Source organism: Scleropages formosus, chromosome 19 (genome assembly GCF_900964775.1).
Source record: "Scleropages formosus chromosome 19, fSclFor1.1, whole genome shotgun sequence".
NCBI classification, from domain to species: Eukaryota; Metazoa; Chordata; class Actinopteri; order Osteoglossiformes; family Osteoglossidae; genus Scleropages; species Scleropages formosus.
In genome coordinates this window covers 5,369,647-5,393,164 of record NC_041824.1, presented here as the reverse complement: position 1 = coordinate 5,393,164, position 23,518 = coordinate 5,369,647, and the positions used below count along the sequence as shown (strand labels likewise).

At 48.4% G+C, this 23,518-nt stretch overlaps 1 protein-coding gene across 4 annotated transcripts; it reads right to left on the bottom strand.

The window, feature by feature from the left end:
- Nucleotides 1-3,206: 3,206 nt before the first annotated feature.
- Nucleotides 3,207-19,442, bottom strand: slc22a17 (solute carrier family 22 member 17). 4 transcript variants are annotated; one of them, XM_029246422.1, is made up of 10 exons: nucleotides 19,352-19,442; nucleotides 17,089-17,692; nucleotides 11,654-11,757; nucleotides 11,059-11,213; nucleotides 9,918-10,083; nucleotides 8,879-8,994; nucleotides 8,538-8,643; nucleotides 7,726-7,949; nucleotides 6,681-6,792; nucleotides 3,207-5,007 (listed from the first exon to the last, which is right to left on the bottom strand). In XM_029246422.1, exons 2-10 carry the CDS (start codon nucleotides 17,542-17,544, stop codon nucleotides 4,731-4,733), a joined length of 1,716 nt encoding a protein of 571 aa, XP_029102255.1. In that variant the 5' UTR covers nucleotides 17,545-17,692; nucleotides 19,352-19,442; the 3' UTR covers nucleotides 3,207-4,730. The 4 variants fall into 4 exon arrangements, with proteins under 4 accessions (XP_029102255.1, XP_029102256.1, XP_018596543.2 ...); XM_029246423.1 differs by lacking the exon at nucleotides 19,352-19,442 and adding an exon at nucleotides 19,031-19,045; XM_018741027.2 differs by lacking the exon at nucleotides 19,352-19,442 and adding an exon at nucleotides 18,080-18,707.
- Nucleotides 19,443-23,518: the final 4,076 nt, after the last annotated feature.

The following is a 23,518-nucleotide window of genomic DNA, read 5'->3' as shown; positions in this document are numbered from 1 at the left end:
GTGAACCCAGAGAGTACAGCTTCGATCCCCACCTCTGGTGGTAGTACCCTTGAGCAAGGTACTTACCCTAAATTGCTCCAGTAAAATAACACAGCTGTATAAATGGGTAAATAATTGTAGGTAGACTAACATCCCGAAGCTTCTTTGGAGAAAAGTCAGATAAACATTTATCTATATATACACAAACAACTAAATATATTACATACGAATGTGGACCACAGGAGGGTGTAAATGTTGAGCGTGGGATTTCTTTATATTTTTCTAGCCTTTCTAAATTTATAGGGGGAAATTAATTAATTAATTAATTATACCTATAGAAACGATTAAATATAATATTATATATAAATGTGGAGGGTGTAAATGTTCAGCATGGGATTTCTTTGTATTTTCTTTACCTGTCTAAATATATTGAAATATACACTGTGTGTATATCTGTATATATGTACAGTATATATACTGTGTATATAAACGATTAAGTTATGAGTATTCTATAAATATATAACGGATGTGTATATATTATCGTTAGACAGCTTTCAGAAGAGTCATGTTTGAAAACACAGATCTTGGCAGTCTTTAAACCGCAAACATCCCCAGTGCTGCATCCAGAGAGAATAAACAAAAAGAAAGGGATCAAAGATGGATTTTTTTGCCGTCCGTTCTTGTTAATGCGAATATATAATTGTAATTTTACTGGAGGGCCTTGTACCTCGTATCTGAAGAACACTGAGGTAAACGAGTGCAACAAAACGCAAGATGCTGTGTCTGGATACTAAATACGTTGTGAATATATCTCGGCAGATATTTAAAGTACTCCGTCGCAGGAGTTGTTCTAGCAGCAGCCTATAAGGTAAAACACACGTATCTTCAGACGGCAAGTGACAGCTTTGCTGACCTCCTCCGTCGAACGCTCCCTCGCCGCGGCCGATCCGCTCCCTCCACAAGGGCTCTCCTTCCTTCTTCACTCCTCATTCTTCCCGCTTCTCTCTTCGCGCACGCGGTCCAGTCAGAGGGTCCGGGCCACCGAAGAGGAGTGTAACGGGTGGGCTGGTTATCAGCGCGGTAATCGATCACTGAGGGCACTAATAGAACAATGATGTTGGCAGACAGCTGGACACCAACTAAATGCAACGAGCATCACCGTGTCCATTCGCTCGATCATAATATTTGTCAGCATGACAAGTTTTTAATGATAATTAAGGGAGATGGAGTTTTCGTGATGGATCAGTAACAGAAGGCCAGATAATGACACAATGACTCCACACACAGTTATATACATACAGACAGACCTGGTAAACAAAGACAAAAGAATGTGTTAGACACACACAAAGAGCAATTATGTGAAAGTTTCATGAGGATAGGATAGGATAGGATAGAATAGGACAGGGCACTGTAGGGTAGAGTAGCTTAGTATATAAGAAAAGGTAGGGTAGTGTAGGGTAATTTAAGATAGGATAGGGTAGGGAAGGGCAGTATAAGATAGGGTTAGGGTAGTATAATAGAATGCACGGTAGGGTAGTTAAGGACAGAAAAAGATATGGAAGGGTAGTATAGAGTAGTAAGACAGGATAGGGGAGTGTAGGGTAGGGTAGGGAAGGGTAGGGTACACTAGGGTAGGAAGGTATAGGACAGGTGATACTTTATTAATCCCCTAGAGGGAAATTCACACACAAACAACAGCACAACACACACACACACACACACACACACACACACACATACAAAAAACACGTTAAAACAAGGAGCACAAAAAATAAATGACAAATAACAAAACAGACAAATACGAATTTCAGGATCCTGACCTTCACATGGTGGACCCCGTGGGGCACAGGTCAGATTTATACCATCAGGGCTTATCTCTGGAAAGGTGGGGGACGGTGCCCCGTCGTCCCTTTTCCTCCCTCTCGCTCCCCAATAGGACTGCGTCTGTGTGGGACGACGTCCAGGAACGCCGAATATCTCCGCTGAGAGCCACACACGAGCATCTCCTGGCCACCATCCCTCGGACCCGCATGTTCCCCCTCACACTACAAGCAGAGGGTTTACTGGTCGCATCTCGTTCTCCTCTATCCTTCTACTTCTGCTCTCCATCTATATTTGTTTATCTGACATTTTTCTCCAAACCAGCTTACGGCGTTAGGTGACTTAGAATGATCTACCCATTTATAGAGGTGGGTCACTTTTTCCGTGTCAATATAGTATCAAGGGAACTGCAGGGGGAGATTCAAACCTGTGACCTCAGAGTCCAGAAGCAGCGGCTCCAAACACCTGCTGGCCCCATCTGCCAGGTTCGGCCTCTTCTGCCCTCTATGATGACCTTGACGTGACCTTGTTTGACTTTCCGGAAGTTTCCAGCAGAACGAATGACCTCCACTGCCCTGGAAATGCGCCCAACACTCTGCTCTGCTTCTTACATTATTGCTAAAGGTTTTTTATAACTTCTGTCAGTTTAGCAAATCCAGCTGCAGGGTGGGGTTTAACCTCAAAAGTTATGGCAGCAAAAGGGTAACATGCAAGGTTTGTCTTTTTTTTTCTCCATTAATTATTTCACACATTTATTTTTGGTTCTTCGGTTGTGACATTAAGCAAATGTGAAAACGAAGTGCAAAAGGCCGGTGAGATGGTGGCAGCGACGCCCCGCCTCTGGGACCAGAAACAAGTTGCAGATGAGCGGCGACATGAGCAGACGCCACGTCCGGGACAAACCGCTGCCGAGCGGTCGATGACATAGAGGTCAACAAGGCGGCACGACGGTTTGTGAAGAGCCCCAGGAGACGGACAGCAGCAGCCGGAACAGAACGTTGGCACTCGTCCACCAGCCACACGTGACCCCCCAACACACGCACCGTAAACCAGAGCAGGGTAACGTGTACATGGAGTAATAGAGTATTTTTACTTCTTGTACTGTAGTGGAAGCTGGTGATCAAACCAAAATGATCACTAAACAGGACAGCCGGTAGCATAGTGGTTACAGCTTCTACATTTGTACCCACCGGTTACAGGTTTGAATCCCACCTCTGCCTATAGTACCCTTGAACAAGGTACTTACCCTAAATTGTGCCAATAAAACTACCCAGTTGTATAAATAACTGTAGTTAAATTAACATTGTAAGTTGCTTTGGAGAAAAGCATCAGATACATGTACACATTTCTGAGTTATTATAGTCCACTGACATCCAAGGGGCACAAGTCTGTCTACATGTTTTTATTTGCAATTAAATGAGGTTCATGAACATACTCACATTACCATCATCAGTTCATTGTTAAAATTAATAAAACAATTATTGTAGTCATACATGTTATTAGCATCATAACCTATTATTAGTGATATTTTCAACGTTCACCAAAGTGAAACAAATAAATATGACAGAGAGGAGGCCACTGGGACTGGGAGTGGGGGGTTCGGGGGTAACTCATCAGCCTCTGGTCCCCATCCCCCTCTCGCCTCGAGATCCTTTCAGTCCTTCATTGAAAGTCACGTCCAAGTTACGCCCTTCGGGTGACCCGACTCAAGCCCTTTAGACGGTGTGGGAAAAGCGTCGAAGCGCTGAGCTCTTTCGCAGTTTGCCATGCAGGTTAGTTTTTTGCCAAGGGAACAAAATGATCTGCGAACGTGTAGGAAACGGCAGAGGAGGAAAGGCGACGATGGAAGGAAGGGCACCATCGGTGCCGGGAACTGCAATCTCCAGCTCGCGATGGCAGTCCGCAGCGCGGTTAAAAAGTGCAGGACGCGGAGCTTCGCGGACACTGCTGTCCCGCTGAGGAAACACACACTCGTTCATCACACACCAGCAGGAGGGACTGAGAGTGACCATTGCCCCCTGACCTCTCCCGATCCCATCCCCAGCGTCCAGCATTCCACACGTAAGATGCCATATGGCACCGTGCCATGTCTCAGCAAGGAGATCTCCTTACCACGCTTTTCCGGAAATATGGTGGGAAACTAATTAAGTCTCATAAATCCAGCAGGCACCGTGTGGTCTACACAGAGTTCATGGGCGGTCGGTACCCCGAGTGCTGAAGAAGAGTGTGTCTGTGGCACTGATTTACACCAGCAGTTACATGGCTCTAATGCTGCTAGTTTGAGAAAGCAGGGGCGTCAAATTCGTACCGTACAGCGGGCCGAAAAGGGTTCGAGATACCTGCAAATGTGTTCGTTGAGGGAGTCTACAGCTACCGGGGGGGTGGAGCACTGTTCGTGGCTACTGTGAGTAACTGTTTGTACCCACCTGCACTCCTACAGCACTCCGCCCCTGTTCAGTAGCGTCCTTTTATCGCCCGTATGTTTAATACCCCCGACTGGACCATGTTTTGCCCCTCAGCTGCTCATTACTGTGTGTTTTGGAGGAACAGTTAATGCCTAACGTGTCATACGCAAAAAACGAGGTCTGTAACAGAAGGGAGTTTGACGCCGGCGACGTTCGGTAGCGTTCTCATCTGGAAACACGGTTTTCCCATTGTATTCGTGCCCTGCGAGTAGGAAGGCCAGACAGCAGTTTGTGACCGCCCCCCCTCCCCAAAGAGAGGAGGCTGCTGACACCACCGCAAAAAAGTGCGGAGGTGACACACGCCGCAGATGCACCGCGTTACGAAAGGAACGGGAAGGTGACTTTTCTTCCGGAGTGTCGGGGAGAGACCGTGTCGCCGCACAGCCCCTCCCTCCTCGGTCCTCATCCGTGTGTGGGAAGTGCGGAAGGAGAGCTTGGGCTGCGGGGCAGCGCGTGTGCCACGCGCTAGGTCTCTGGGTTCGGGGTGGCCAGCAAGGGCACGTTGTCCCTCCTCCTGCGGCTCAGCGGGGGGCGCCGGTATTGCTCGCCGTCGGCCAGCGTCTGGGGCAGAGGCTTCCGCTTGCTCTCGGGCAGCAGCAGGATGGAGAGCACGGCCAGCAGGGCCAGGGAGGAGTAGACGACGTGGTGCAGGAAGTAGCCGTAGTGGTTGCGCAGGTCCATGAGGGGCGAGCTGAGACGGCCGACGCAGCCGAGGGCCAGAACGACGCCGACGCCGCTGCCCCTGCGGAAAAGGACCCACGGAGGAGTGCGCGTGAGGAAAGGAGAGGACGCAGTGCGCTGTTCCTCAAACATGGTATTTCTGATTCTTTTGCCACAGTGTGGCACCGGCCAAGAGGATCGAAAATTTATCTGAACCGTCATTAACAAGAAATGTTCATTTTTGCCACAAAAAAAGGTAAACTTTCTGTATTTAGAGGGACATTCCAGTGTCAACCTTAACAATAAATATTTTAGCAAAGAAATATACTTTAAGAGTAATGAGTTTTCATTCCATATCATCAAAAAAAATGGGTTGTGCTTTAACTGGAATGAATAGGGAAACAAATGAGAATTTCTACATTCATCTGACTCTTCCCCCCCCCCCCCAAAGTGACTTACAATCTTAAGTTACACAGCATTCATACAGCAGGGCATTTTTACCACAGCAATTCAGGGTCAATACTTTGCTCAAGGGTCACTGCAGCTGGAGGGGGGATTCAAACCTGCAACCTACTGATCCAAAGGCAGCAGCTCTAACCACTACAGTGTAAGATTTTTTTAATTGGCTGAAGAAGTTTCTTTCTTATTTTGTTCCCAGAACAGATTTATCAACGCGCCACAGATGGCCTTACTTTCTTGTTCTTTGTAACTATAGCAGTACGTATGTAAAATGCACATTTATCTGACACTTTTCTCCAAAGCAACTTACCATGTTAAAATGCTTGCAATTACTTACCCATTTACACAGCTAGGTTATTTTACTAGAGCACTTTATGGTAAGTACCTTGCTCAAGGGTATCACAGCTGAAGGTGACATTCAAACCTACAACCTTTAGGTCCAAAGGGTGCAGCACTAACCACTACACTACCAGCAGACAACATAAACCAAGAGGCACTAAAACATATTTAGTAGTTAAATGAATGTTGCTGCAATAAACTTGTAACCCACTATGCTCTAAAAATACTTCACCAGAGAGTAACGCGGTACACCGCGTGTCAGCAAAAACAGTGCTGTTGGACACGTTTACCCTGCTTCGCGCGGCAGCATCTTACGCTCTTTTTTTGGCTCCTATGAAATGCACTTTTGTTCGCTCCAATTTGGGTGTATCTTTAAAAAAAACATCTGCGATGAGATTAAATGTAAATGTCCGTGGAACATGTGTCCCTTGAAAGGCCCATGAACTCATTCCACGGCAGACAGATACACTGTTTTACTTTTTTAAAGCACACCGGTGACAACTTAAAGAGAAATTACAAAGAAATTAAAAAAAGCAGAGAGTCAATGATATTGTGCTTGAAAAGCAAAGATAACCCAAAATATAAGAACGCAGAGGTCATCGGTTCGAACCCCACCTCCAGCTGTAGTGCCCTTGATCAAGGTACTTACCCTAAATAGCTCCAGTAAAATAACCCTGCTGTATAAATAAGTAGCTTAACATTGTAAGTTGCTTTGGAGAAAAGATACATCAGATAAATGAAGAAATGTAAACGTAACCCCGACAACTGGATTAGCCTACGAACGGCTGCTTTCACCGGGAGTCGGTAACAGAGTATTTTCAGACGGGTCACACCACTAATCTAATAATAAATTAAACACACAGCGAAGGAATAGCATGGACACTGGCACAAAAGGCGAAAGACAAAAATACACGCTGATGGCAGAGAGAGGAAGGCAGGGCCTGGAGGATTTCTTACCGAATCACTGTAGGTATGACTTCAGCGGTAAAGAGGATGGACAGGGAGGCTGCGGCTTGGGAGGAGAACAGCCCGAGCACGGAAAACACGGTAATGGCCGACTCGCTCAGGTCTGAGGGGGAGACAGAAACAGACTCCTTTAGTTCCAGACACACACACACACACACACACACACACACACCACCTGGCAGTGCTCAGGCAGAGCCTAGTATGCCAGAGCTGGGAGAACACACTGCAGAGGCACAAACCTACACGCCTGCAGTACCAGCATGCAGCCACAGGGTGGCGTCACAACTTGTGGGAAACCTTACTGCTCTTGATTTAGTGGAGATACAGCGTTTCCCTGCTTTACAAAGTCATCTGTTTCTGAAAAACCCTTCATAAGGTGAAATCATTAGTTTCCACTGTAAAAAAAGGAATTTGCTCCAGAGTCCCAAAAGTGACAGCCGTTCATGCTTAAAATATCACCAGATCCCATTAAAATATATTAAATTAACTACTTCAATGGTAGGTGGGGTGCGGTGGTGCAGCGGGTGTGCGTATGTGTGTGTGTGTTTTTACTTCAGTAGTTAATACTGATTATAACGGTGCAGTTTCCCTTCATTAATGACTATTTGTTCAGCTCTTTCGTACCCATAATACACTGTACACTTAAAACATACATTCACATGATACTCAGTGTTTATGTATTAATTGAACGGTAAAAAGAAACGAAATCAAGGAGAACAATGTGAACGAAGTGACAATCAGCGGACAAGTGGACATGGTTTGGACAGTCCAAAGGGGGACGTGATCACTGACATTATAACAGGTGAAACTAGTAAACAAGGGCTGACGGAGGGTGAGAACTATAACTGAGAAGACCTCATGGTGACTCTGGTCTCGAACCAACACCAGCCCAGATGCGTGGGGGGACGAAATCCAAATGGGGTCTTTATAAACGTAGCGAAATGTTTCGTAAACTGAAGCAGGCACGTTAAATGAAGCCGCTTGTAGCCTCTCGATCTCGTAAGCCGAACCCTCGCACCTCCGCAGCCCCACTTACACTCCATGAGGCCCAGGAGAATAAGGGAGGCCAGGCCCGTCATGGTCATGCAGAGCAGGAGAATGCCGCGACGGCCGCACCGGTCCACGGTAATCCAGAGCTGCAGCCAGGCTCCGCCGCCGGAGCACACAGACAGCAGATACGTCCAGTAGAAGCCGGGGGCCGTGCCCCTCACGTCACCGCGGAACGAGCTGTAGCAGTGGTTGATCCCATGAGAAATAAACCTAAAAGAGACGGAGAGCAGGCGACTCGGCATTACAACCCTTCCCATACAGCACACCTGGAGAAAAGATCAGAAGTGTTCTCGAAACTACTATTACTATTAATACTCTTACTTATTATTTGTTAGACAGAGACAGCTGGTAATGTAGTGGTTAGAGCCGCTGCCTTCGGAGCCAAAGGTCGCAGGTTCGACTCGTACCTCTGGCTGTATTACCCCTGTGCAAGATACTTACCCTGAATTGCTCCAGTGAAAAAGAAAAAAAAAAAAAAACCCAGCTGTATAAATGGGTAAATAACGGTAAGTAGATTGACGTTATAAGGCCCTTTGGAGAAAAGTGTCAAATTACATAATAGCAGTAAATTATTTATTACTGCTATTAAGGCCAAAGACAGATAAAGATCTTTGAACAAGTTCCTTAACCAGAATTTCCCAGGCAAATTTTTATATAAAGTATGATGTAAGAAGTACGATAACGATAAAGATCCCAGGGAACACGTGTCTGACCCTCAGCAAAACAGAGACGGTAGTTAGTGTAGAACCGCGGTAAATTTGGTGCCATTAGCAGGACGTGCGCAGGAGGCAAACTTACGACGTGAAGCCAAGTACACACAGGTTCTTCCAGATGTTCCTGCTATGCAGAAGTTCAGGGAAGGACAGATGGGGGCGACCGCAGCTCGGCGCCTCCGCCTCCAGCTCTGCAGATGGACGGGTACCCGGTGCAGGAACGCAGCGAAAATGTCCAGAAACAGAGACAGAGCGCGAGATGCTCACACAACACGGCACACGCTAACCTGCCTCGTTGAGAAAAAGCGTTACCGTGACATAATAAAACCACGCATCTAAGCAGCTCACATGAATGAAAGTTATGCGTACTATTTTTGATAAAAAGGGGCGCGGTGCATATTTGGAGGAGAGCACGTGCGCAGGTACCTGTGAAGCCGTCGTCGTCGCGCTCTCGCTCCCGCCGCTCGCTCAACGAGTGCAGGTCCGTGGCTCTGTCGGAAAGCAGCAGCCAGCGGGGCGACTCGGTGAACACCCCCGGCACGCTGCGTAAGAACGGCACGTCAAACGTACCGCAGAGTAGCGTGGTGGTTAGAGCTACTGCCTTTGGACCCCAAGGTCGCAGGTTCGAGCCTCCTTTCTGGCCGTAGTACCCTTGAGCAAGGTACTTACCCTAAATTGCTCTAGGAAAATTACCCAGCTGTATAAATAGGTAAATAATTATAACCTTAACATTCTAAGTCACTGTGGAGAAAAGTGTCAACTAAATGACTAAACGTATGCTATAGCGCGGTCCTGTGTGTCAAAGAAAGAGCTGCTTTACAAAATGACTATGTTATCATAATTAAATGGACGAGGGCAGCCTGGAATAAGCATGTTCCTCACAATTTTTTCAAAGTTCTTATGTCAGCTTTTGTGCTATGATTAGTTAAAGTTGACTGATTACAGAAATACCACTAGTTCTTCTATATCCTCAGTTTTAGTTTGATACTTCACAGCTGCTGGAAGATTCTAGAAAGTACCAGAACATTCTGAAAAGCATCAGATCCTAAAAGGTACTGGAATATTCGGTGCTTGAAACCCTCTGAAAATTTGCCAAAATTTGCTAACTGGAATATTTTTCTAAAAATGTGGAATTTTTTTTTCCCCAAAAACTGACATACAGTACAAACTAATGGCGGTATGATTAATCTAACAAAACTGAATGGAAAATGATTTTCTTGAAAAAAACATTTATTTTTACAATGTTTTGTCATTCCGTTCAAGTAACTACTTGTCATTTAAAATGGGGGATGACGAGGTTGTTGGAACGGAGCCCCCTCGTAAGCTGAGCACCACCTGTAAAGCAACCTCAGCGCTAACTAAGTGCAGAAGAGCCTCGCTACACGTCGCACCGCGGTAAGGCACTTCCGCGTCCTTCTCTCTCGTTCCGTCCAAAGTATCGCGTCCCTGCTCTCGCACCACTCACCCATAGCTGAGGAACAGAGCGAGGGGCGCCGTCCCGACCCCCAGCAGTCCCCTCCACGACTGGCAGCCCAGAGCCACCCCCAGCAACAGCAGCTCCCCGGCAACGGTCGTCAAGCCTGCCGCCATGGTGACCAGAAGCCGCAGCGATGGGTCGCAGAGTTCCAAACCTGTCAGACACATGGGATCACGGAGAGCCTGCGACGGCGACGGCGCCGAGCACGCGCACGCACACGCTAGTAGAGATGTCAGAACAGAAAACACACAGATGAAACCAGACAGTGTGGCGCCCTGTAAGAGAGCACCGAATTTCGGAGTTATACTGATATTCATATCAGCATCCGCCTAATATCTCACTGACAGATTGTTAAATTTTGGTTCAAATCTTTCAATTTAGCGCAAGTATGAAATATATTCAAATCATGTTAACTACACTGTAGCTCTTCAGTTACCTTCGAGCTGTAAGTCAAAATAAATAAATGTAAGTACATCCTTCTGAGACGCAGCCATTCATTTACACTTATATTTATTCACTTAGCAGACGCTTTTGTCCAAAGCGACTTACAACAGATATTATGTAGTGCTACTAACCCACACATCTTATTCACCAAGGTGACTACATTGCTAGATACGCTACTTACACTGGGTCTCTCATCCATACATCAGGCGAACACACACACTATGGGTGAACCTGAACAGCATGTCTTTGGAGTGTGGGAGGAAACCAGAGCACCCGGAGGAAACCCACGCAGACACGGGGAGAACGTGCAAACTCCGCACAGACTGAGTGGGGATCGAACCTACGTCCTCGCACACCACCCAGGCACTACTCGCTGTTGTCACACACACGGTTTGGGAGATGCACTGATGTCCTCTAGAGTGGGAAAAAAATGCATGGTGGCACAGCTCCACCTTATAGAGGACATTCCAGTTGAACAGCTGAGGAAAACGTAAAGCTTTCAGAACTTTCAGAACTCTTTGCGTTTCGCAGTTTCCGAAGCGCGCGCGTGCACACACATATGCGGTGAACAAGCTGCGGAAACGTCCATGAATTCAGAAACGGCTCCATTTCTGGAGGAGCCTCCAAGTGACTCCGGATACGGGGCAGAAACAAACGCCATTATTCGCCCTGCGTGGCGACTCACGCGTGATGTAGAGTGTGAGGTAGACACCGGCGGTGGCAGCGGCGAGGCAGAAGCGCGTGACGATGAAGGCCGAGGGCGAAGGAGAGATGCACACCAGCACTCCGAGAACCACGGAGAGGACAAGGGAGCCGAGGAGAGTCCTCAGCCTGCCCAGCCTGTCCAGGGAGACAGAGGAGAAGCTCTCGAATTTTACTCTGGAGGGACGAGGAGCCAACGAAGAGCGGCGAAGCGGAGCCGAACCGAGGAGGACGGCGATGGGAAAAGGAGCGGACGCGTCCCGGCGACGCCGCGCACCTCGGCTTCACGTCTCTACCGTGTTTTACCCTAACCGAGATCACGGTGGCGCCTCCCTCTCCGACTAGTCCCACGACTCCTGTCCTCCTCGGCTGAACTCTGGCGGCACAAACAGAAACTTCAGCGACACAACGGGAAACGTGAGCGTACGACCCAAGCATTTACACAGGGGTTGGATTTACACAAAGCAGAGACGGTACCGTGTTTTTAATATCCCCTCCCAACTCCCGTTCTCTCTATCCCTCCATCCATCCATCCGTCCGTCCCACAGCAGAGCCGCCCGCGCTCTACATCCCCTCACCGGTCAGCAGTGTATCCGAGGACCAGGCAGCCTGTCAGGATACCCAGGATGAAGCACACCTCCTCCACGGGCACCAGCCAGTAGCGCTCACACACGAGGTCCCACTGCAAGGTGTGACAGACACATGGAGGGAAAGGGACGGGATGGGATGGGATGGGGGGGGAGAAATCGTCTGCTTAACTGGAGTACACAGGAAACGAGCTCTTCTGCAGCTTTCCTTGCAGTTCAGACCACATACAGCGTCTACTGATTACAGTGATGAGTTTGTCATCAATTATTCTGCAGCACCTTCGTCCTGGAGAAAAGCAAAGTTTATGAACATCAGTGCAAACCCTAGTATGACATTTTGAATACCAGAAACAATTAGAAAAAGTAACACTGAACAACAGTACTTGACAAAATGTATTTTTAATAGCATGGTGTTGCTGTGATGCAGATGTTACTTGTGCTGCAAATAAAAAAAAAAAAAAAAAAAAGAACTATGTTTATATAGACAAATATATGAGACACAGGTAACCAATTTCTACAAACCTTATACAAAAAAATTGGAATTTAAAGTTCCAACAGAAGGACATATACCTAGAGAGGTACCTTAACCATCCCGGCCAACCAAACAACACATTCCTCATGGCTGCCTGACATCCCCCCACCCCTGGTGACAAACTACAGTCCTCTTTTTCCATTCACATTTATTTATTTAGCAGATGCTTTTCTCCAAAGCGACTTCCAACAAACTCTATGTAGTGTTATCAGCCCACCCACCTTATTCATCGCAGTGACTTACACTGCTGGATACACTACTTACACTGGCTCACTCATCCATACATCAGTGGAACACACTCTCTCTCTCTGTCACTCACACACTATGGGTGATCCTGAACAGCATGTCTTTGGACTGTGGGAGGAAACCAGAGCATCCGGAGGAAAGCCACACAGACAGAACATGCAAACTCCACACAGACTGAGCAGGGATTGAACCCATGTCCTCACACCACCATTGTGCCACTATGCCGCCGTGCCGCTATTTACGAGGAAACTTCTCCCCGCAGCCGACGGTACACGCCGTTAATGAGTCCTGAGTGCGCGTGTGCATCGCAGGCCGCCTAATTTGCATGGTGTCCTATGGAGGAGCAGGACTGCAGCACATTCCAGGCAACAAACTGTCCCCGAGAGAGGGGGCGTCGCTTAGACCGGTGGGTTCGAAGAGCTCGCGCACGAACACCCTGTGTCACACTGCAGCACTTTACAGTCAAAGGAACAGCGCACCTCCCCGTCCCCGTGACACGACCCGCAAAGAGCCCAAACCCAAAAAGGGAGACACTGTTTGTTCATCCCACAGCTCACAGACAAACCCCAGACCAAGGAGCTGAGGGGCCACAGAGCCATCGATCGGGCTCGCTACGCAAATGTGTCGGACTCGAGAGCGTATTTTTCACACACGCACACAGAGGTGACGAGGTGAGACGCAACACCGCAGCGTGGCGACTGTTCGACGGAGCCGTCGCGGCGCTGCAGAATTTCGCGGCCAGCCGAGGATGGCGCGAGCGACTGCGCGCTTTCGGCATGGTTCCAGACTACAGGACAGGGTCTGCTAGCGCACAGATTTCAGCTCTGCATGTCCAAAAAGTACACCTGAAAACACACACACACACACACACACACACACACACACACACACACACACACACACACACACGCACGCGCACCACTATTACATTAAAAGTCAGGCTGAATGGAATTACAGGCACAAGTGGGAGGGGCCACGCGTGAGGTGAACGTGCGAACACGTTTACCATACAGCTCCGCAGATAGAGTGGCGTTTACACCGGTCGAGGTAAGTGCTGCACTGGGGGCTCAGTGATGTCACCTCTCACACGATTAAAATACAAGTGGTACAATGATACTGTAAGCAGCACCAATGGGCTAAAGCACGAGCCTCATTTCCGGTCCCTACGCTATTGCCGGGGGGGCTTGGTGACATCACAGCCTGCGAAAAGTAATTATTAATTAGTAATTGTTAATTAAAGGGGCACGGTGGCGCAGTGGGCTGGACCGGGTCCTGCTCTCTGGTGGGCCTTGGGTTCGAGTCCCACTTGAAGTGCCTTGTGATGGATTGGCGTCCCATCCTGGGTGTGTCTCCTCCCCCTCCGGCCTTACGCCCTGTGTTGCCGGGCTAGGCTCCGACTCCCCGCGACCCCGTATGGGACGAGCGGTTCAGACATGTGTGTGTGTGTAATTGTTAATCACTCTGACAGCAAACATTCTCATTTTTACGACACAAAATGACAACTAAAGAATAAAGAATTAGGCCAATTTCTGGTCCCTATGCTGTCGCGGGGGGGGGGGGGCGCTGGGTGACAACACAGCCTACAAAAAGTAATTAATTACTAATTAACTGGCAATTGTTAATTATTTTGAACATAAAAGCAGCATAAGTTCTCATTTTTACCACATAGAACAGCACAATGCAGCAGAAACATTGACAGTGCTGGGTGGGGGACAGAGACACAGCCACATAGACTGAGCAACCTAGACACATGCTGGACACTGTGGACAGTCCCACTGCGGGGGGGGCACAGATACTGCGGTGAACTATTGCTCCTCTCACGTAAATATTCAGATTCTGCCAGTACATCTACATCGAACTGACAAACCATTCAGGGAAAATTCATCTGTAAATTTTCAAAGGACCCCTCGTCTCCACGACACCGACAGGCCGAAGCAGAGCAGAATGTGTTATTTCATTTTATCGTTATTCTCAAAAGCGCAGGCAGGGAACGCTACTATACACAACATAGAGGACCGCAACGCTGGGGGTCGTTAATATTTCACGCGACGACGTGTCCGAAAACGAGGAGAACCCGTCTACGGGCGCCTGGCCGCAAACATCTCGCTGGGACACATTCAGCTGTGGCTCGACACCCTGGGGGAGAAATGACAGACTCAGCAAAGGAGAAACAGCGTGGGCAATTACTCTTCGGGTGAGTAAAAATCACAGTAACCACCACCACCCATCACTTCTGGAAAAAAGTACCTTAATAAATAAAAGGAAAAAAAAAAAATGTGCCACCACAGCACATTTGAATAGTTTCAAACATTGAAAAACGCCTGCAAAAATCACAAAATGAAAAAATAGAATAAGAAGCATTTAATGCCGTTATTTAGACATTTGAAAGACTGTTGAATTAGAATTTCCACAGTAAGGACAATATCCCCAGGTGAGTCAAAAACGGACCGGGGTGCGGTGGCGCAGTGGGTTGGACCGCAGTCCTGCTCTCCGGTGGGTCTGGGGTTCAAGTCCCGCTTGGGGTGCCTTGCGGCGGACTGGCGTCCCGTCCTGGGTGTGTCCCCTTCCCCCTCTGGCCTTACGCCCTGTGTTCCCGGGTAGGCTCCGGTTCCCCGTGACCCTGTATGGGACAAGCGGTTCTGAAAATGTGTGTGTGTGTGTGAGTCAAAAACGGGGAGTCCTCAGCTTACGACACGTCACGCTCGTGACGGCCGTCACATCATTCTTATGATACCACGATTTCATTTAAGGCCTGACATTTGCTCATTAAAGTCTTTATTTTAAATTAATTTTATTTTTTTAAACTTATTATTGTTTATTCATTATTTTATTTAAATTAATTTTCAGTCCTGACATTTGGTCATTAATCACTTTTGTTTAATTATTTAAAAATAATTATTATTTTATTTTAATGACTTAAATTTTAAGTCCTAAAATCTGGCGGTTCACCACTTTGATTTAATGGTGGTTTGATGATTTTTTTTGTGTCGGTGGGTTAGGCGTGGTTTGGTTATTTGTTGGTGGCATCAGTTTTGGTTTGGTGGGTTAGGGTTGGAGAAGTCAGCTAAGCTTCGAGTTCTCAGCTCATGAAGATGTTTGTTGGCTGTGCTGGGTGTTGTTCTCTGTGGCTTCGGGTTGGTGGTCGGACTGGGTAGCTGCGTACAGCCGTTGAAAAATACGCACGGGGTACAACATCTTTTCCTGTGTATCTTGAATGTATAGCAAAAAAAAAAAAAAAACATTATTTATTTATATGAATTATATTTATTTTATTACTTTATTTATGTCCTTTGGTCAGCAAACAATCTGTCTGGCCACACCGACAAAACAGCCATATTTCCAGTCAGTGTGTCTGTCAGGGACATTGTTTTATACGTTGCTTTATTTGCTAAATGTTTTGTTTGTGGTTCCATTCAAATCACTGTTTTATTTACAATGGCTAAAGAAGAAAAACAGTGTGTTCTAGTGGTGCAGAAAAGAAAACAGAGTTAGAAATGAAAGTGAAAATAACAGCGTGGCATGAAAATATAATAATGCTGTGCTGAATTTACACTACACACACACACACATTTTCAGAACCGCTTGTCCCTTACAGGGTCACGGGGAACCGGAGCCTACCCGGTAACACAGGGCGTAAGGCCAGAGGGGGAAGGGGACACACCCAGGACGGGACGCCAGTCCGCCGCAAGGCACCCCAAGCGGGACTTGAACCCCAGACCCACCGGAGAGCAGGACTGCGGTCCAACCCACTGCGCCACCGCACCCCAGTTGAATTTATACTATTATTGTTCTATATCAGTTTTCACGTGGATAGTGTGAAATTGAGGAAAAAACACAAGAAAGCCCATTAGACAACGTAGAGTTTATGCATGTTATTGTTCATATATCCTTACGGTTTATACAATAAAGGATAATGGGGTTTGCGATCATCAGAAAGAAATCCCGTTGAAAGTCAAGAACAACCCATACGCTCATCCCCGTTACTCCCCTTTATTTTTCATTGAACCGGTTCAAAATTCTTAATACCAGTTATCATTAATCAGTCCAGATTTTCATTTATAACATCTGCAACATTCAGAGTGGCACTATAAACTGAGACCACATTACTGCAGCAAGCAGCTTCGTAAGAGGGCGCAAAACGCACTGCATTGTGGGAAATGTGCCGACGCTCCCAGCCGTAGACTGGCGCTGTACGGCCGCGCTCACGCACTCATTTGTTTGTGTTTGCATCCTCCGTTTCGCACCATTGTGCCTTAATCTAACAATTATTCATTTATTTAAATGTGACAAATAGCCTTCATGTTCAAGGCAGTCCCGACACACTATCACAGTAATGTGACCTTATAAAACTGATGTTTTCTTCCCCCCCCCATTTATTTCACATATAATGTTAATAATCATTAATTGTTATGCATTCTGCTGCAATGCGTCACGCAGCTTTTTACTTATGCTATCAGGGTTCATTTAGGGTGATTCAGACATGAACTTGGGATGCAGTTGGAACGAACGTGAATTTTTCCCCAGAAAAAATAATGGGACGATGAATTTCTTTATCCGGTTTTTCGATATTTTTCTAGGAGCGCGTTAGGGTCGCTGTAAAGCCGACGCGAAGGGAGCACAGGAAGCAGCAGCAGGGCCGGTGAAGTACCTCGGTGACGATGTTGTTCCTCAGTCCTTCGGTGACGTTGTAGTCCCAGCCACCTTCGCAGCCCTCCGAGGCCACCTGAGAGCCGTTCACAGACTGGTACTGCTTGCACTGGGACCAGCCGGCGTTGTCCCGCACCCGAGGCAGGGATGCGTTGAGCACCTGGGGGGCCCGGGAGGGCGCGGGCAGGCGGCAGCGATGGGGCGGTGACAGGGTGAGCAGCGGGTCTGACGACTGCAGGAAGGCCAGGAAGAGGTTTGGCAGAACAGAGAGACACAGCAGGAGCCTCTGCTTCTTTCGCCCCAAGGCCAGGATCATGACCTCACCGGTGGGGGGCAGCGCGGGAGGAGGCGGCTGGACGGGGGGCGCAGGGGACGAAGGCGTCGGGGAGGAGGGGAGAGAGGGAGGAGGCGGGGGACACGGGGAAGGGGACGTGAGGGTGGGGGAGGGGGAAGTCATGGTTTACGAAGCGAAAACGCAAAGCAGTCGAAGTTCGCCGGTGTCTTCGTGGCGGCGACGAGCTGGGGGGTGGGGGCGGGGGCGGGGGCGGTTGGCAGATGGACACCTGTCTGCGTCTCTCCCTCTCTCTCGTCCTCAAGCAGTAAACCTGCGGATGACAAAGCAGGGCACGTCCGTACAAAATTTACTTTAATTTACGTTTATTCATTTAACGGACACTTTTCTCCAGTGACTTACGATGATTATTAATTAGTACTCAAGTGACACCTCTGTCCAAAGCGACTTACAGTAAACTCCCTACAGCCATTTATCCATCTTTACCCCAGAGTAACGTAACACACGTAGACACGCATCGCCGATTTCCCGGAAACATGATTTGGACCATGGGAGGAAACCAGAGCACCTTGAGGAGGCCCACGGAAACACGAGGAGAATATCCACACTCGGTCGCCGACTAAACGAGGCCTGAACCTACACCCAGCGGAACTGTCCACACGCTACAAGTTTTCACCCTCCAGCGTATTTCGACACTCACGTTCCAGACGTCAGAGGAGAATGTTTCCCTTAAACAGGCGGCATTTTTCCAGCTGCTGCCATCCGTCACGCTCACTGCTTTGTTACCTACAACTTTTTTAAGAGTTTATGCCCTTGAAGATCTCTGTACGGTGCCTTTAAATGTCCCAGAGCCTCGGGAGGACAGGGTGTGGGGCACACGAGTACAGAGTAACAGCGGACAGAAGGACAATGCCAGGGAATGTAGTCTTTGTGTGTGTGTGTGTGTGTGTGTGTGTGTGTGTGTGTGTGTGCGTGTGTGCGCGTGCAATAGGCTGGTGAGCAAACACGAGATGGAATGAAGCACAAACAGGTACTGAGAGGTAATGAGATCATGTAGTGATACAGTGACCGACTGTTGGTACACTGAAAGTGTAACACTGTACCATCGCAGTACTGACGCTACACCATGGTTACACTGACACTAATACTATAACATTATCAGCGACGATGTAACACTGTGGCATTAACAGTGTAACACTCATCGTAACACCGTCTCACATCGCAACACTGCCACACTGTACCACTGCAGTACTGACACTGTAACATGGTAACACTGACATGGTGGTAATACTAACAGCAATGATGAATGAGTTAGTCTACGGCACTAACAACACTGACACTGTAACACACTCGCTGCAGCACTGACATTGTGATTGTTTGTAACACTGACGTAATAACACCGCCACACTCAGACTGTTACACTGCAGTACTGACACGGAAATACTACAACACTAACAGAGACGAGGTAACACTACAGCACTGACTGACACCGTTCACCGCAGCACTGACGACGTTATTAACACTGCTACACCACTGCAGCACCGACGACGATGCTGTAACACTGTCAAACAGGTGCAACACAAAAGAGCGCCACACAGTAGTATTACGACAACAACAGAACGCGGAGGGAGAGGAGGGGAGAGACACACACAGCGCACACACATGATGATTCTCCGCTCTGGGCTCCTTCTCGAAAGCTCTTTCTCTGCCTGCGCGCGTTACAGCAACTGACGTGCAGGAAGGCAGCATTGGCATATACATATATATAAAAAAAGAGGCTGCGCGCAGCGCGAGACCGGCGGCGGCGGGTTCCGGTGGCGTGACTGAGCCTCGCGGCGCCTCTGCGTTCTTTGTGCGACTGCGAGCCGAGCGGCCCGTCCCTCGTCCCCGTCCCCTGACTGCCTCCCTCCTTCGGTTTACCCTCAGTACCACAGTACGGAAGCACTACAGAAGCACAATACCGCGCCAGTACCTCAGTCTCCTTCCGCCGACCGCAGCGCTGATGATGCTCAACTCCAGACGCCGTCGCTCCTTTCTAACGTTTTGTAACTGTCGGACCTTGTTTTGCGTCCTCCGACAGAAAATGTTAATAAATAAATAACCGGCGGTGTACTTGTCCTTAAAGGGGATGGCCGCGGGGTCGGGGAGGGGAGGTGAGAGAGGAGGTGCCGCCACCGCCACCGCCACCGGTCACTCGGTACAGCTGCAGTATAATGATCGCATTGTGCGCCTCTTAGCTTCGGGTTGTGAGGATTTCGTGAAAATAGTAACTAATAGCAAACTTGGATGGAAGTCGCGCCTCCAAACTTCCATGAGGACATCATGATACGTTGATTAAAGCACGGAGTTCACGTCCTGACTCCTGAGCTGAAGACCTGAAGTTCCTCCTTGCCCGTCGTCACACGATTAAAATTAAAGCAAATAAAAAAACAATGTTTCGCTGATCCGAAACTCGAACCTGGGACCGTTGAGTGTCACCACGCCACCTGCTTCTTCCTGCTCTGTTAGCTGCAACATTGTTTCTGCGATGTCGTTGCTGCAGGAGGTCGCCTTAAGCAGAGTGATGATGATCTGGTTCATTTTCATACCATTTCTGGATGCTGTTTTTTTAAGCGATGCTTTAAACTGTCCTTCAGCCTGGTGCTGCAGGCCGATCGAGGTTTTCTAGTCGCTTTAAACATATAATGTATTAAGTTTTGGAGTTTTTCTTCAGAACGGGGAAATAAACCTGAGTGCAGTTTCACTGACAGATTTCGTAGGTCGCGAGTTACGAGCGGGATTACAGGGTGTCTTGACAACCTGGAACCACTAGGGGGCAACAGTACAATGAGCTTAGACCACTTTGCGCAAAGTAATTTATCGTTTTCATTTTACATACTAAGAGAGTTATAATAATGGTTTACCCATTTACAGAGCTACACCTGATACCCCATTACCTGGAAGAGTTACTGCCGTTCGTGTTCGGTTTTTACCACAGTCTGTCCCCAGCAGAGTTACTACAAGAATAAGTGTCACATGATACTCACATTATTATTAGTGTGTCCACCTGCAAACATCATGGTGACCCTTGGGTGTAGGGTATTCTACACCGCAGTGGCTGCATTCCCTTGCCTCAATGCTGGAGACTAATTCTGATGGACGCTCATTTTGGGAGACATTGATTCTGATGGGTGGGGGCACGGTGGCACAGTGGGTTGGAGCAGGTCCTGCTCTGTGGTGGGTCTGGGGTTCGAGTCTTGATTGGAGTGTCTTGCGATGGACTGGCTCCCCGTCCTGGGTGTGTCCCCTCCCCCTCCAGCCTTACGCCCTGTATTGCCAGGTTAGGCTCAGGCCCCTGTGACCCCGAATGGGACAAGCAGTTCAGGAAGTGTGTGAGATTCTGATGGACATTCATGCTTATGGACACGGTTTCTGGTGGAGTCTTATTTTAGTGGACATTCATGCTTATGGATGCTGATTTTAGTGGACGCTGATCATGATGGACAATCATTCTTAGGGACACTGATAAGGAGCTGCAGGCAATTAATTGCACAGGTTTCCATGAGAAGGTTCAAATGTAACACACACAGATACACACAGAGCAGAATGCATTAATTATGTTAATTTTGACAATGCACACACACACACACTGACTGAAACCGCTCGTCCCGAGCGGGGTCACAGCGAACCAGAGCCAAACCCAACAACACAAGGCGCAAGGCTGGAGAAGAACACACCCAGGACAGGACGCCAGTCCATCACAAGTCACCCCAAGCAACACTCGAACCCCAGACCCACCAGAAAGCAGGACCCGGCCAAACCCGCTGCTCCATCGCGCCCCCCTCTATGTCAACACTGACTTTGTACAATTTAATCTTTTCTGTTTCTTTTTCTCTTTGTTAATTCACACTGAAATCACTCCTAAAAATGCTCATGTTCAAATCAGTTCCACTCCTTAAACAGTTCAAAAAGCACTAAGAGCACAACTACTTTCTCTCAGGTGCCACCACCTTATTCACAGGTGTAAATTCCCACTCCGAAGGTGCGTGAACTGTTCACAGGGATCCGTTGCCTTCGGTTATTTGTCCTCCTCCCTCTAGTTACTAATTCACGCTGCGATCTGCATGTTTCGCAACACTTAAAATTGAGAAGCACACACACACACATTTTCAGAACCGCTTGTCCCATACGGGGTCACGGGGAACCGGAGCCTACCCGGTAACACAGGGCGTAAGGCCGGAGGGGGAGGGGATACACCCAGGACGGGACGCCAGTCCATCGCAAGGCACCCCAAGCAGGACTCGAACCGCAGACCCACTGAAGAGCAGGACCTGGTCCAACCCACTGCGCCACTGCACCCCCGCTAAATTGAGAAGCATTTATCCGAAATACACACACACACACACATTTTCAGAACCGCTTGTCCCATACGGGGTCACGGGGAACCGGAGCCAACCCGGTAACACAGGGCGTAAGGCCGGAGGGGGAGGGGACACACCCAGGACAGGACGCCAGTCCGTCGCAAGGCACCCCAAGCGGGACTCGAACCCCAGACCCACCGGAGAGCAGGACTGTGGTCCAACCCACTGCGCCACCGCACCCCCACTAAATTGAGAAGCATTTATCCGAAATATGCTGCCTATAAAAAACACACATTTTACAGTGCTATTTATGATTTCCTCGGGAGACGACCTGCGGTATTTTTTATGTGGAGTAAGACAATATTCACCTGGCATGACACTAAATGCTTCTGAAATGAACCCCTATCGCAGACACACGCATTTCCGCCACGTTTCGTCCCCCCGCGTGTCGACCTTTCACCCTTCAGCGGCGGAACCTGCCACATTCCTCGGACGCTTTTCTTTTTGCCGTGTGAAATGAACTGTTCCGGGCTTCCCTTCAGCTGAGCGCAGTGCAGAAATATGCAGAATGTGAAAAAGGCGTCATATTAAACACAGCCCATCGCTGCTCGCTGTCTTTGTTATGTTAATGCGGTTTGACCGCGGTGAAGGAGGGTGAAATACCCCAATGAACATACATTACAGGGGCCTGCTGGGCACGGCCGGTTCTGTTATCAACGCGCAACACACGCCGCAGGGGTCCAGAGCTTTAACCACGCTTTCAGACACGCTGTATTCCTAGTCCTTCCTGTCTTCTCGCATGAAGACGCTTTGTAGAAATGACAGGTCCTCAGCGTGTGAGCCTGACCTTTCTCATCATATGCTAATTTTATTCAAACAAAACACGACGCTTCCCTCATAAAGACGAGCACGAAGCGGACGTCTCCTTGGGAAACGTCTTCTTAAAAAGACACTTTTATGTCTTACGGCTGCAGTTCAATAGCGGCGATTAATATTTCATTACATTCATATTAACCGTATTCTTTCCGGCTCTTCTAAGTTGACCGCATAACACAAAATTTAGTGTGAAATGGTTTGGTGTGCTCCGTTTTTTTTTTTTTTTTTTCTTTCTCTTGTTTCAAAATGCCATATTTTGGCCTTAGTTGTTTAATGGTCCTTCAGATGAGGTTTCGCAGGCTGTGTGTGTTTTCCCTCGCTCATTCGCTGTTGAGTAACTCGCCGTGAGGTTAAATGGCCTCTTTCCTAATACTGCGGGGATGTTGCAGTCCTGGGACCGAAGATTGCCCCACAGAGGGACGGAGCTTCGTTAGGGCGCGTGCACACACACACACACACACACACACACACACACACACACACACACACATACGCACACACACACACGCACGCACACACATTCTCTCTCTCTCACGGTGCCATAAGCACACTGACCATACAGATGTGTTTTTGAGGATCACACACATTTACGTGTCCACCGCCACGGTACGTTTGCGACGCACTGAATATTCACGCGTGACGCTCGTTACTGGACGCGTCTGGCGGTGTGTCTGACCCCTTCCTCCTCGGGCTCGGTCCTCCTCCGACTGCAATCGCGCCCACAGGAAGGTTCTTGCAGTCCCGACTCTGATGCTATCTGACACCCTCAGTCCCATGGAGTGTCGAAATGCGGCCCATCCCGCAGCAACAGGCCCTTCTGAAAAAAAAAACACCTGTGTCATTGTGTCTGTTTGTAACGACCCAGGAGGCAGAGCACTGTCTTTGGGGGGGGAGGGGGGGGCAGTTGGGAACAGCAGAAAACC